The following is a 13,784-nucleotide window of genomic DNA, read 5'->3' on the forward strand; positions in this document are numbered from 1 at the left end:
TGGAATCAGGTCCTAGGAGGAGTAAACGTGTCCCGTTGACCGCTCACACCCATTGTGAGCATTAATTATCACGTAGAACTTTCTGTAGTAAATTTCAATATAAAAAAAATTATTTGAGTATTTAATACAGTGGCCTAACAGTTGATATGAAAGATGCTAGCCAAAAAAAAAGATGACTCTGACTGGTTAAATGTGCTAAGAAGATCATTATAGCGACCAAATTGAATTTACAGTGTTTTTTTTCAAATTCTGTGTTCAAAGAGGTTGTCGAAAAACCTGTAACATCTACTACTAGTAATCAGTGAGTAGCATACCTGCTTTATAAATTAATCGTGCATAGAGCATGTTCTTAAGTGTTTAATATGTTGGGGGACAAAAACACTTATGGCAGATGATGGTGGAATAAAATTGCATAAATAAGGACAGATGACGACGGAAAAGCTGGCGTCATCTTGTTTGTCATACAAATATTAATGTAAGTGCCCCTTATTTGCCTGAATAATTAATTCACATTATAATTCTCAATTAACCGTCTATTTAAAGTCAATTTAATATCTACTTTAACTTTTATACTTTCAATATGAAATGTTAAATAGAGTCATTAAGTTGGGTTGAAGTTTTTTTTTCGAGTGCTTAGTGAATCTACTGAAGTGGCTGTTAATTTAGTGTTTTCCTGATTCCCATATTTATATTTCTAACATTATAGATGTAAACAAAAACTTATAACAATGTTGACGATAAACGCCAGGGAAGTTCTTCTAACAATTATGATAATTCATGAGCCATTTTTATATAAAAAAAATTATATAATACATGTAGTTTTTTTTTCTGAAAAATGTTTCATTAAAAAAAACGAAACGAAAAAAGTTGTTCAACGCAAGATCATTAAATATTAATACGTTTTTATATTAGGGGACTTTGAGATTTTTTTTACAATTGTCCTGAATAAAAATAAGCTTTAAAATGGATAGGTGAGATCAAAAAGTTGTATTCACAATTTGTGAATTTTGAAACCAGAGTCAACTGATTTTTTTTATTGCTAGAGTAAAGATTTACCAATTATGATTGAGACTGGTCGACAGGGGATATGCTTACTCCTCCTGGGGACCTGACACCACCTCTGTAATTACCAGGGGTCTCTGTGTTTTATATAATTTTAACATATTTGTATTGTTTGTAAGATTTTTAAAACAACAATTCTTTCTAATGTTCACCTAATTCAAGAAAAACAACAACTACAATATTTTTCATCCCGTCAATGCATCAATTTGAACAATTGATATGAGGAATGTTTGTATGTTTATTCCTTTATGAAATCTCATAATTTTTAGTTTAGGCCAAAAGTTTTAAAGACTGCACAGCTTGCAGACTATGCATAGAAATCCCCTATTGGCCAAAATTGAGACCGCTTCCTGACTGAGGAAAAAAGGAAAATAAGCATAATCAAGGTTTTTTACGTTATATGTCATGTGTATCTCTTTTGTCTGAAAATTAAATCATATATAATTGACATGGAAAAACCATACTTTAATTCAAAATTTAAAAAAAAAAAGAATTTTAGCAACTTGTTCCCAAAAAACTTCCTTGTCATTATTAACATATAACGGTTGTTTTATTGGAATTGTTTTGTAAAAAGCAATAATTCATTGCATGATAAACTGCTTTGTTTTAACACCAGTCGTGATCATCGTTGTTGATGGAATATTAGATGAAACTATTGACAAAAATGATGCCAAGGACACAAAGCCAACATCTTAAATTGAAAACAAATCTTTTAAAAATTATAATTAGAATGTCTGTTCAACGGCCAATGCACGAGCTGTAAATTAGAGCATTGCATAATAAAATTGCTATTTATAATATTTTGGATTTCCATGTCTAAAAATAAATCACATACCATTTTCTAAATCTAGAAGCTGGGGCTGGTCTACATTGTATACGGCAGGTTCGGGAGACAAGTAAGGTTGTTGTATTACTGGGTATCTATTATACTAAAATATTCTTTCGTTTAAGGATTGAACATGTTGAATCGATTCCTTAAGTATTGAATGTAATGTTTTTTGTTATTGAAGACTTGATCTCCTTTCATTTGGGGTTTTCTGAGAAAAAGAAACAAAACTCAAGTAATACAACAATATCGCAGACTGATGATTAAATTATAAAGTAGTTTATTATTAAGTTACGTACAAATCAGAGATATTGAATTAAACTATGAAAGTAGGTATAACACATACTTTTTTCAGTAAGTTTCACTGAGAAAAAAATACGTAAATTGCACATCATTTGTGCATGTAAAGTTAAATAACTGCTTTAAATTCTTTTTCTAAAATTCTTAGGTTTGAAATATACTTCCATACGACGTTGGCATGTGCAGTTGACAAACATACATGTATAACAATTATTATTTCATTATTTGAATGACAGTGATTAATTACACCTAGACGAATCGGCTGTATTTAATGCCATTTTTTGCATATTGTAAACATGAAATTCAAAAATACAGTTTGCTCTTAATATTTTCATATGTAAAATTTTTCTACTTGAATTTCTTTACACAAAAATGACAGGTAGGTGAAAAATGACTATTTTTAAATCATAGTTTATTATGACTATTTTAATCAAAGCATAAATTCAATGCAAAATTTGACGAACGAAAAAAAGAACATGGATTTACTCGCGAATATGATTGCATAAATAATTCAAGAAAAAGTGGTTAAATTTTCACTTTCATTTAAAACAAAATACACTAAGCAGTAGCATGTTTAAGCCTTAAAAAATTATTTGAAATTTCTGTATCATCAACTTAACTGTCAGTAGCATGTCCCAACTAAAAGGAGCATATTCATGCCATGATCTTGAGTATGGAATAAGGTGGGAGACATAAACAATATGTGCAGGGAATACGAGGGTCGTTCAAAAATTACGCGGACTTGTTGCACAGAAATATTTGACGACATAATCGGGCAAAATTTCACAAATAATATAAAAGAACCTTTACTTATATGGTCCTCAAATTTTCATATCAAAATGTTGTAAATTGGTGTTAATTTTGAGTGATTTTTCAGGACATACCATTAAGTCACGGCGCAGCAAAATCTTTGACGTCACAAGCATTATAAAAATATGTGATTGAGCTTACATTTTCTCAACATTTTCCCTTGAGTACCTGTATAGTTTGAGTTACCTTATCTACTCAACATCAAAACACCATTTCTTGTCAAGCTTAAAATCTAATAAACAAGTAAAGAATATTCTTTTTTTTGTTTTAAAACCAAAAACTACTTATGAGACATAGTGTGATATTGGTGACTCTCAATCACGTTCTTTACAGTCCGGGTAAAGTTAACTTTTCTTCTATAATCTTCTTCCCGTCCTCCGGTATAGCCTTTTTACAGAGGTCTAACTGTTTAAAATTTCAATTTGCTATTTGTGGGCGAATGTCAAGAGTAGCCTAGTTTACTACATGTTTTATTATGCATATTTTGGATCTATGTTGCCGATATCTCGAGCATTACACATATTTTAACAAAAGTGTGGTGCGCCGTCAATTCAGGAGACGTCATTTTCACAGTCGTTTTCACGGGAATTGCATCAGAGAAAAATCACTATATTTCCGTTAGAACTTCAAATATTACGTCCGAAATATAAATACATAATAATAGAACAATTTAAAGGTACATTTGAGAAAATTGTTGAAAAATATCGCGAATTTTAGAAAATCAATGAGTTAAATTTTTTAATCCGCACGCTTTTGCTTCAATTTTTTGTCGTGCGTCGTACCTCTCCATCAACGATATCAACATACCAATAAATTTAGTAGAATTTTTTTTTTAAAATACAGAAATGTTGTCCAAAATTTATTGTAATCTTTAAGATACATATTTCTGTTAAATTTTATAACTATATGACGTCTGTAAGAGTAAATAATAGCTCAGTCCGCGTAGTTTTTGAACGGCCCTCGTACATGTAACAGGATATTACGTCATAATAAATAAAAGTTGAAAAACATAGCAATTTGAACATATCAATTACATGCCATTGGATGTTTATAAGTAACAATTTTTTTTTATTTGGGCAAAATGGGTAAAAATATGACTTAGAGTCCCTTCTCCTTCTCATGCTAAATTGTATAAGCTTTTTTTCTTGTAATGATCCTCATTTTACTAATACATGTACATGCATCGTGGAGAGTTTGAGCACCAGAGGTCTCATAATTTTTATAACTTTATATATCGCTTAAGGCAAACCTTTTAGCGAGCAGAGTTCGAAATATATGATGGAATTCATTTTTTTTTCTTATATGTTTTTATATCAGTCCTGATATCTTGATTGTTTCTTTGTTTCAGAAAACTAATATCCATTCTCACAAAAAATGAATAAATCGTGCAAGAAAGTTTTAATAATAATATATGCTGTTGTGAGATGGCTTCTGGAGGTGGCAGATTTAGGGCTGGATTGGGACTTTTACATTGAAGTACAACACACAGATCAACAAAGTATTACACGTGCAACAAAATTAAAGAAGGCAATAGTGGGGTTTGCAGGCATCGGTACCTTTATGTTCACTGCAACTTTACTTTTATTTTGCATAAAAATTTACAAAAAGAGAAAGCAACAAAACTTGAGTAAATCCTATGGCGATGTCAAGAAAGCTATTTCAGTCTTTTCTTTTTTGTGTACCTGGATTGAGGATCTTCCTCAAATAATCCTAGCTGTTATTGTGGCAGTGAAATCAACCGAGCTGATTTCCGACGTACAGTTGTGGAAAGCCTGGTATGCTTTAGTGGAAGCATCGTTGCAAGCTAGTATAGCACTCATAGAACTCAAACTGTGTTGCGTGAACAAGCCAGAAACCTGGAAACGGGTGTTGTTAATCTTGGAGCTGATTGGCATCACCTTTATCTTTCTGCTCAGTGTGTTTTTGCTGATTGAACTTTACCAAGATAACTTTCAAGAGATTTACCCACTCCAAAATGCTGCCATGAATTTCACTAGCAACACCACAACTTGGAGCACCCTATTTACTTCTACCCAGCTTACGATATTGGACATTTCTACCACACAATGACTTATTATTCCCAAGCAAGCTCTTTCAAGTACACTGTGTACTCATTTTGTTCAAACTACGTCTTCAAAGTGTACAAATACATGTAAATATTCAAATCAAAGTGATTTCCCTAAGCAACTTAAGATTAATTTAATGTTCATTCTACGATACATTTTTTCCGTATATTCTTGACTGTACAATTATTGTTATTTAAGAATAAAAAAAAAAAACATACGTTTCATATATCAATAAATCACATCTGCATTCAGGGGTTTATCATTCGAAAAAAATAATATGTTAACCAGAAACTTGTGTTCATTTGGAAACATTTGATATTGTTCCTTACCAAAAACATTATGATTTTTTTCCCAATAAAATAATTACAGATATTCTTTGTTTCATATGTCGTACACACATTTATTTCTGTGTTTCGCCTCGTGGGGATCCGGGTTAGAATAGGTCCTCAGTACCCCCTTGCTTGTCGTAAAAGGCGACTTCATTGGGCGGTCCTTCAGATGAGACCGTAAAAACCGAGGCCCCGTGTCACAGCAGGTGTGGCACAATAAAGATCCCTCCCTGCTCAAAGACCGTAAGTGCCGAGCATAGGCCTAAATTTGTAGCCCTTCACCGGCAATGGTGACGTCTCCATATCAGTGAAATATTCTGGAGAGGGACGTTAAACAGTATACAATCAATCAATATTTCTGTGTTTCGTAAGTAAATTTCGTTTCAAATAGAAGTATATTTTTGTAAGAATGGAGTACATGTATATCAAACTTCTTCGAAGATAATTTTCTCAACGTTTTGCCCAGACATAACATTAAGGGTGAAAAATAAAGCAGGTACCACCTGCTAGAAGATATTTTAACAAATTGAACAGCCAATTGGTAGTGTAGTATCCATGCAGTAAAAGGATTAAGGAAAAACTCAATTTTCCACAGTTTAATAATATTAAAGCATTGAAAATAATGTGAAAACATTAAATTATGATTACGGTGAAGATATATAGAATACATATATAAAAACAAAATACTTAATAAAACCCATCAGAGTTTGTTTATAGGAATTTGATACTTTCGGTTGACATTATTGTTTCAAAAATGAAAGAAAAAATTATTTATTCAAAATATACCTCAAATACCTATATGTTTCCTTAAAGGTTTGATTCTTCTATTTTTCTTTAATCTCGAGACTCAAGAATAGTTGAGAAATTAAGTTTTGGTTTCGTTTTCGATTGATGTACAGTTTCTCTGTACAGGTTTCACACTGCACATGCTCATTCACCTGATGTATTGATTCCTGGTCACAATTTGCGTATTAAAAAAAATCCTATAGTAGATATCGGGAAACTTCTTGGATATATAAAAATTCTACGTATATGCATTATTTACTCAAAGGATTAACAACAATCACACGTCCATCGACGGTGTCCTGTGTACTCTATTATTATTAAGTATATCTAAAAAATAATATCTACTGTTAAGGTACATTGATATTCTGATAAAAGAGATAACTCTTCATGACACAAATGTCTATTATTCCTTTATAAATCTGTCAAGTTAAAATGCCTTTTTTGTCAATTTTCGCCCTGCAAGCCATGCTATTATGTTTGTATTTTATTCAGAATATACATTTCCTTTGGAAAATCATAAAAGTCAAAGAAAAATTTCATATGAGTATCTACAATAGAAATATGTGAAGATGGCATAAACATGCACCCCTGGAAATTCCACAGGTGGGAGCAGTCCTGGAGGCCAAAAAACTTAGACAAGCTCAATTTTGATCTCCGAGTCTCTCTTTTTCACCATGAATTCCTCGGGAAAAAATAAGTCGGAGATCAAAAGTGAGCTCATCTAAGTTTTATGCCCCCCTCCGACCAGGTTCTAAGGGGAGTTACCATCCCCTGTAGATCTGTCACACCCACCAGCCATTACCCCTATGTATTGATCAAGTAGACGAAACTATTCGTATTCAATTCAGCATAATAACAATGGCTTTACAATTGGTATGAAACAAGTCGACCAAAATACGACCCAGTGATTGGTTGTATTTGCTAGCAATGTTATTATACTATGAAGAGACTTAATTTTACAATCTTCTGACTTCTACAATTTAAACAATTTAAACAGAGGCAAACTCCAATTACTTAAATGTAAAAGTGAGCTGTCGAATGTAAAAGTAAGCCTTTTCATAAGACTTCAATACGACCAATTTTGTTGACTGTTATTCAACGAGGTTGATGAAATCCCCCTAACATCAACTTATAAGTGTGTAGCTTGCCTCGCTTTACAAATTGATGGTACATAGTGCAAGCCCTTGAGTAGCGAATATTTTGTGAGACACAAACACCAAAATATGAAACAGAGGTCGCAGACTTTGATTGCCTGAAAATCTGTTTCTAAAATTCTAGAAAAACATCATGGTGTTATTATAGAAAATAAGACATAAACTTATAAGACTGCAATACTTTAGCACTGAAATAGAATTTTTAAACCAACTCATCTTTTCATTTTTGTTTTCTGTACGAAACTAGCACATACCAATCCATGAAGTGATTCTACTTTCCACTCGGCGAGAAGAGTTTTGACTATGTTTACGTACTAGATTAAAGAAAATAAAGACAAGCATGTCATATATGGTTGTGTAGATAAATTATCGTTGAAGACAATGGTAATAAACAGTTTGCCCGTGCATTTCCTCTTCAGGTGTAAATGAGTGCAATTCTGGGGGGTGGTACTCCTTGTTATTCGGAGTTAGATACCCTGTGTTATTATTATACTATGGGTTAAAAAATTATTACCGAAACAAGTGTCTGTATTAAAGCGTGGTAAACTAGCTCTTAAAAGCTTGATGAGTTACATGTACTTAGCTGATGTCTAATGACCTGTATTTACATGTATCTATTTTTACCCCTTATTTTCTGAAATAAATTCACCACAAAATTCTCAGTTAACCGTCAGTTAACTAAAGAGTCTTGAAATTAAATAGCCTCTAGGTTTTACACTTTTTTATATGAATTGTAAAAAGAGTCATAAAGCTGTCCTCGAAGTATAAGTACTCCATAAAGTAGTGAATATACTGAAGCGGCTATTTTATGGTTTTTCCTATTTTGATAGTTGTACTTGTCAAATATACTAGTAATCTCTAGCTGTTACCGAATATTTGTAAAAAGTCAAAGAGGTATTCGATTTACTCAGTAAATTACTTTGAACAATTAAATATTTACTAGTACATTATGAAAATGATATTTTTTTCAAAATCAAAACAAAACAAAAATACCGTTTTAAATGGTATTTCTGTGAAATGTAAATTTCCTAAAAACAAAAAGAAATAAAATGTTCTTCAATGCAAGGTCTTGCAAACTAATAGTTCTTTGTAGAGTTTGAGATCGTTTACGAGTCATGAATACATGTATGAAATTAAATAAGAAATGAATGTGATCAGAAAAATGGATAATTAAACTAGAATCAACTGAAAACCTTATAAGAAGTGCTACATGTACACTCAACATCAAGTTAACATTTACCAATAAGTAGAGATTTTGGGCAGATTAAATTTAAAATATTATGTGATGCAAAGCTAGGAAACCACAACATTATTGTTTCACAAATATGGGATTAAAAATATGTCTATCACTACATGTATCAGAAACTTTATACTGTAATCGTAAAACGCATAGAGTTTTAAAAGTCCCACAAACTCATTGAATGTAAATGTCTAATAGGTACAGGTACAATATGGGTATTTCGAATACACCGTTAAAGCGGAATAATCTTGGATAGCCAACTATATGAATTTAATGGATTCCTTAAACGGATATTACGAATTAGGATATAGCTAAGTAATTCTATGATAAGGTCCCTGCAACTTTGTTATAACCGATTTTTACTCTGTATTATAGGTTCTAAAGCTTGGTCATTTGCATCATTAAGCAAAAGTCGAGCACTTAAAAAAAATATAGGCAATATATTATAACCTACATATAGAGCTTGTTTCTCCCGGTTTGCTCGTTACGCAAGAGCATGATGGCACAATGCAGGCTTTCGAGAAAGTCGGCAACCTCGTTTGGAGCCAGCATTCAAAAGTTATATGGTCGTTACGGAACCTTGTTTTCGTGTAGAATTTGTCGTTGGATCTCATGTTTGTCGACGTTTTTATATAAATTCAAAGTCCGTTGTTTTCACAATAATCTGTGGATTTTCCGTTTATCCGATCAAGAAAAGTAGCACAAGGCAATTGTGACTGGTTGACAAGGGATTCTTACTCCTCCTATAGGACCCTGATGCCTCGCCTCGTTCCCGAGGCCTTCTGATTGTGCAAGTGCTTGCACAATCGGAAGGCCTCGGGAACCAGGTTACCTGATGCCCTATGGCCTTTCCAGGATTCTCAGTGTTTTGTATCATATTATCAGATTTGTATTTTTTGTGGTTTTTTGAAACGATAACTCTTTCAATTTAACTCTTTTAAGAAATAACACCAACAACCTCATTTATGCTCCTGTAATCGAAGATTCTGGTATATAGTTTTTGCCCTGACCATAAGTGTGTAAGAACTTTAACCTTGCCCATAACTATTTAGTGGATGGGACTATGGCTTTCATATTCAACAAGTTGATTCCTCGTGACATGGCTTTTCTAAGGGTACCACTAAATTTGAACTTTGACCCAATTTTACAAAAAAATATCAACATTGGCAATAACTTTTAAACATTAAATACTAAAGCGTTCATTTCTTTTTTACGGGTGTATAACTTAGAAAAAGGCCTTCCTTTGGACCTTGATTTTGTAGATTGACATGCATTTGAAAAACTTCAACCCTCGCCATAATCTGTCATATGGGGCCATCAGTGTTTCACAAAATCGTTATGTTTTGTATCCCGAATCTTGAATGTATCAATCATAGTTCAAACAATTATAATGAATGTATAACGAATGTTTTTTCACTTCATGAAATTTCTCAATTCTTAGCTTAGTCCAAAAGCTTTAGAGACTGCATTTAGCTTTATGCCATCTCGAAATCTCTCGCCAAAAATGAGTTCGGGCCATGATTGAGAGAAAAAAATGAAAAATTTTATGAACATAGTCAAGATTTTATGCATGTTATATGTCATGTGTAACTCTCTTTTCAAAAAAAAATCATATAGGAGTTTGAGTACTTTCCAAACAGTAATTTTTATACTTTTTAACATGACAAAAAACAACAACCCCATACTTTCTGTAATCAAAAGAGATAAATTTGAACTTCCGTGTCATAATAAACATACTAGTACACATATTAGCGTTGGCATACATGTTATGCATGTTACTTTTCTTTTATTGGAATTGCATTTGAAAAAAGCAATTAGCTTGCCAACTTTTTCATTTTTAAAGTCGTGATTATCGTTGTGGATTGAGTGAAGTAACTAAAATAAAGTCAAGGACACAAAGTAAAAATCACTTTCATAATTAATGCAACAGCCCTAATAGAATGTCTGTGAACTGACCAATCATTATAATCCATTATAGTTAAAGCACGTGCATTAAAATGCATTGTTTAAGGAAGTTGCTATTTTTAAAAATAAATTTTCCAAGTTTAAAAATGTTTCAATTAGTCTGCATTGTATAGAAAAAGTTCCACAGACAGGTACGATTATTATTTGTTTGGTTTTTAACATGATAAAATATTCTTTGATACAATTTCTAAAGTTTTTGCATTTTATTTTATTAGGGATTTGATCTTTAATTTCTTTTTCTGAGAAAAAGAAACAAAACTCAAGTCGACAATGTCGACAACTGCAGACTGGTGATTATATTATAAAATGATAAATATCTACGAAAAAAGAGAGATATGCTTAACATTAGATTACACTTTCAACGCAGGGAGGTAGTTTACCAGTAATTTTCAAATGTAAAAAAAAAATCATGTAAATTGCACTGAATTCATGCGAAACTGATATAATTCAATGAAAAAATTTAACTTGTGTTAAAATTAGTTTCTTTGTTAGTAATTCTTTGTCTTGAAATATACATTCAACAAAGCTTGCAGTTGACAAACATTTGATAATTATCATTTTCTTATTTGAATGACAGTGATTATTACACCCAGACGTATCGACTAAATTTAATGCCCCTTTTTGACATTACTGGAGAAATTAAATGGATAGTTTCAATGTAAATTAAGTAAGGTTTTAATTTTGTAATATGTCGGAAAATTCAGATTATTTGAATTCAACAAAAAGGAGAGGCAGGTGAAAATAGACTAATTTCATTATATTTTAAAGTCTCGATATCTATTATAATCAAAACATACATGTACTTTTTTTCAATACAAAAATTAAAGATCGTCAGAAAGAAAAATTTCCTGTTGAATATAATTGTATAAATAATTCATGAAGAAGTGGTTGAGTTTCACTTTCATTTTCATTATTCTTTTTAATGAAAACATACTACGCAATTGCGCATTCAAGCCTTTAATTAGGAGGGTTTTGTAATCTTTGTACATACATGTAACAATAACTTAAATTTCAATAGCCCGTCTCAGGCAAAAATTGACCATTTTCCTTCCGTGCTCTTGAGTATGAGTATTGACTATATTGAGCATCTCGAATAAGTTGGGATAGGTAAGCATTATTTTTTTAAGTATATTTAAAAAAAAATATATATATATATATATATATATATATATATATATATATATATATATATATATATATATATATATATATATATATATATATATATATATATATATATATATATATATATGCTTCGTTCATGTTGTTTGAAGATGAAAATATGTCGGCTAATAAAAAGGCATTATCTCAATCTGATTTCCATCAATTCGTTGGTAGGCCTTGTCTTAGAAGACTAATTGTACATTACTTTGTCAATGAAGAACACTAGCTTCCTTAACATATCTATTTCAGTACTTTTGTGTAGAATCAAGCTGATTCTTGACAGAGTAATTTTGCTGATGTCCTATTAAAAGATTTTTATATTGAAGAACCAATTACCTTGATATTAAAAAGCCTAGTTTTTAATTTATTGCAATGATGCCGTTGACCGGTAATGTATATTGTAGAAAATCTATCTTTACATACCATTGTCATAATTAACTCTTCTGACAAGATTTTCATTTCGTTATAGACGATATTTGGTTATAAAATTGATTGTTTTTTCATAGAGGTATCAGCAGCTCTTTAAAAAAAACACACACACACTACATGTCCCACATGTGCGTTTTCTTACTAATGTGTTTTCGTAGTAAATATAATTATGCAATTCAAAATGTAAGTTTAGAGCAATTTGAAAGATACATACGCTTAATATGACTACTAGTTATAAGTATAAACCTAAGTATTTCATAATGGACCAATCATATTCTCAGTTAATGTGCTATGTCGGTCCAAGTCAGAAATCATTCGCAACTTAAAATTTGTAAACACACTGCCTTTCCAATGGACCAGAAAAAAGTATTGATGTTAGAGCCATAATAAAGAATTGCAATTACTTATGAGTTATATGACTATCTTTTTTTCTTTCGGAGACAAATGCGTTAACTTAAGAGGAAAAACTAATCATTATCTTTCAAAGAACTTTTTCCTTTTAATTTAATGCTAAATTATATAAGCTTAAATGTTTTCCTTGATGTAATGATCCTCATTTTACTTACATAGTGGAGAACTTGAGTAGTATATATCTCATAATTTCTAAAGCGTTTAAGGCAAGCTTTTAGATATTATTGTGCGAAATAATCTTTTTCAATAAATTCTGACTGCTAATAGAGTCATTAGTTCTTTTTGTTTCCTTATATGTTTATAACAATTCTGATATATTGATTGTTTCTTTGTTTCAGAAATTTAATATTCATTCTAACAAAGATGAATGAAACATGTGAGAAAGGTTTAATCATAATATATGCTGTTTTGAAATGGCTTCTGGATGTAGTGGATTTAGGGATGGATTGGGACTTTTACATTGAAGTACAACACACAGATCAAGAAAGTATTACACGTGCAGTAAAATTAAAACGAGCAATCCTCGGCTTTGCAATCATCGGTACCTTAATGTTCACCGCAACTTTACTTTTATTTTGCATAAAAATTTGCATAGAGAAACGACACGGAGAAAACAAATCCTATGACGATGTCAAGAAAGCTATTTCGGTCTTTTCTTTTTTGTGTACCTGGATTGAGGATCTTCCTCAAATAATTCTAGCTGTAATTGTGGCAGTAAAATCAACCGAGCTGATCTCCGATATTCAGCTGGTCAAGGCCTGGTATGCCTTAGTGGAAGCATCATTGCAAGCTACTATAACACTAATAGAACTCAAACTGTGTTGCGTGAACAAGCCAGAAATCTGGAAACGGGTGTTGTTAATCTTGGAGCTGATTGGCATCACCTTCATCTTTCTGCTCTGTGCGTTTTTGCTGATTGAACTTTACCAAGATAACTTTAAAGAGATTTATCCCCTGGAAAATGCTGCCATGAATTTCACTAGCAACGCCACAACTTGGAGCACTCCAATAATTTCTACCCAGCTTACGACATTGGACATTTCTACCAAACAATGACATCATTCCCAAATCAGGCTCTTTCCAGATGTTGTGTACTTTCCAGACAGTACACTGTGTACTCCTTTATACAATACTTTTGTTCAAACAACGTATTCAAAGTGTACAAATATATGTAAATATTCAAATCAAACCGATTTCCGTTAGTAACTTAAGATTTATTGAACGTTCATTCTATGATAATTA

At 31.6% G+C, this 13,784-nt stretch overlaps 1 protein-coding gene across 1 annotated transcript; it reads left to right on the forward strand.

The window, feature by feature from the left end:
* Nucleotides 1–1,927: 1,927 nt before the first annotated feature.
* On the forward strand, nt 1,928–13,610 carry LOC134277286 (uncharacterized). Its single transcript, XM_062759603.1, has 2 exons — nt 1,928–1,958; nt 12,881–13,610. The coding sequence occupies exon 2, from the start codon at nt 12,906–12,908 to the stop codon at nt 13,596–13,598; it is 693 nt and encodes a 230-aa protein (XP_062615587.1). The 5' UTR covers nt 1,928–1,958; nt 12,881–12,905; the 3' UTR covers nt 13,599–13,610.
* The last annotated feature ends 174 nt before the right edge of the window (nt 13,611–13,784 follow it).

This window comes from Saccostrea cucullata, unplaced genomic scaffold (genome assembly GCF_032062105.1).
Source record: "Saccostrea cucullata isolate Sc308-1 unplaced genomic scaffold, CSIRO_AGI_Scuc_v1 ctg373, whole genome shotgun sequence".
In the NCBI taxonomy this organism is placed as follows: Eukaryota; Metazoa; Mollusca; class Bivalvia; order Ostreida; family Ostreidae; genus Saccostrea; species Saccostrea cuccullata.

What these genes read in the sequence shown, in the direction of transcription:
- LOC134277286 (XM_062759603.1), top strand. Translation starts at nt 12,906, where the DNA reads ATGAATGAAACATGTGAGAAAGGTTTAATCATAATATATGCTGTTTTG.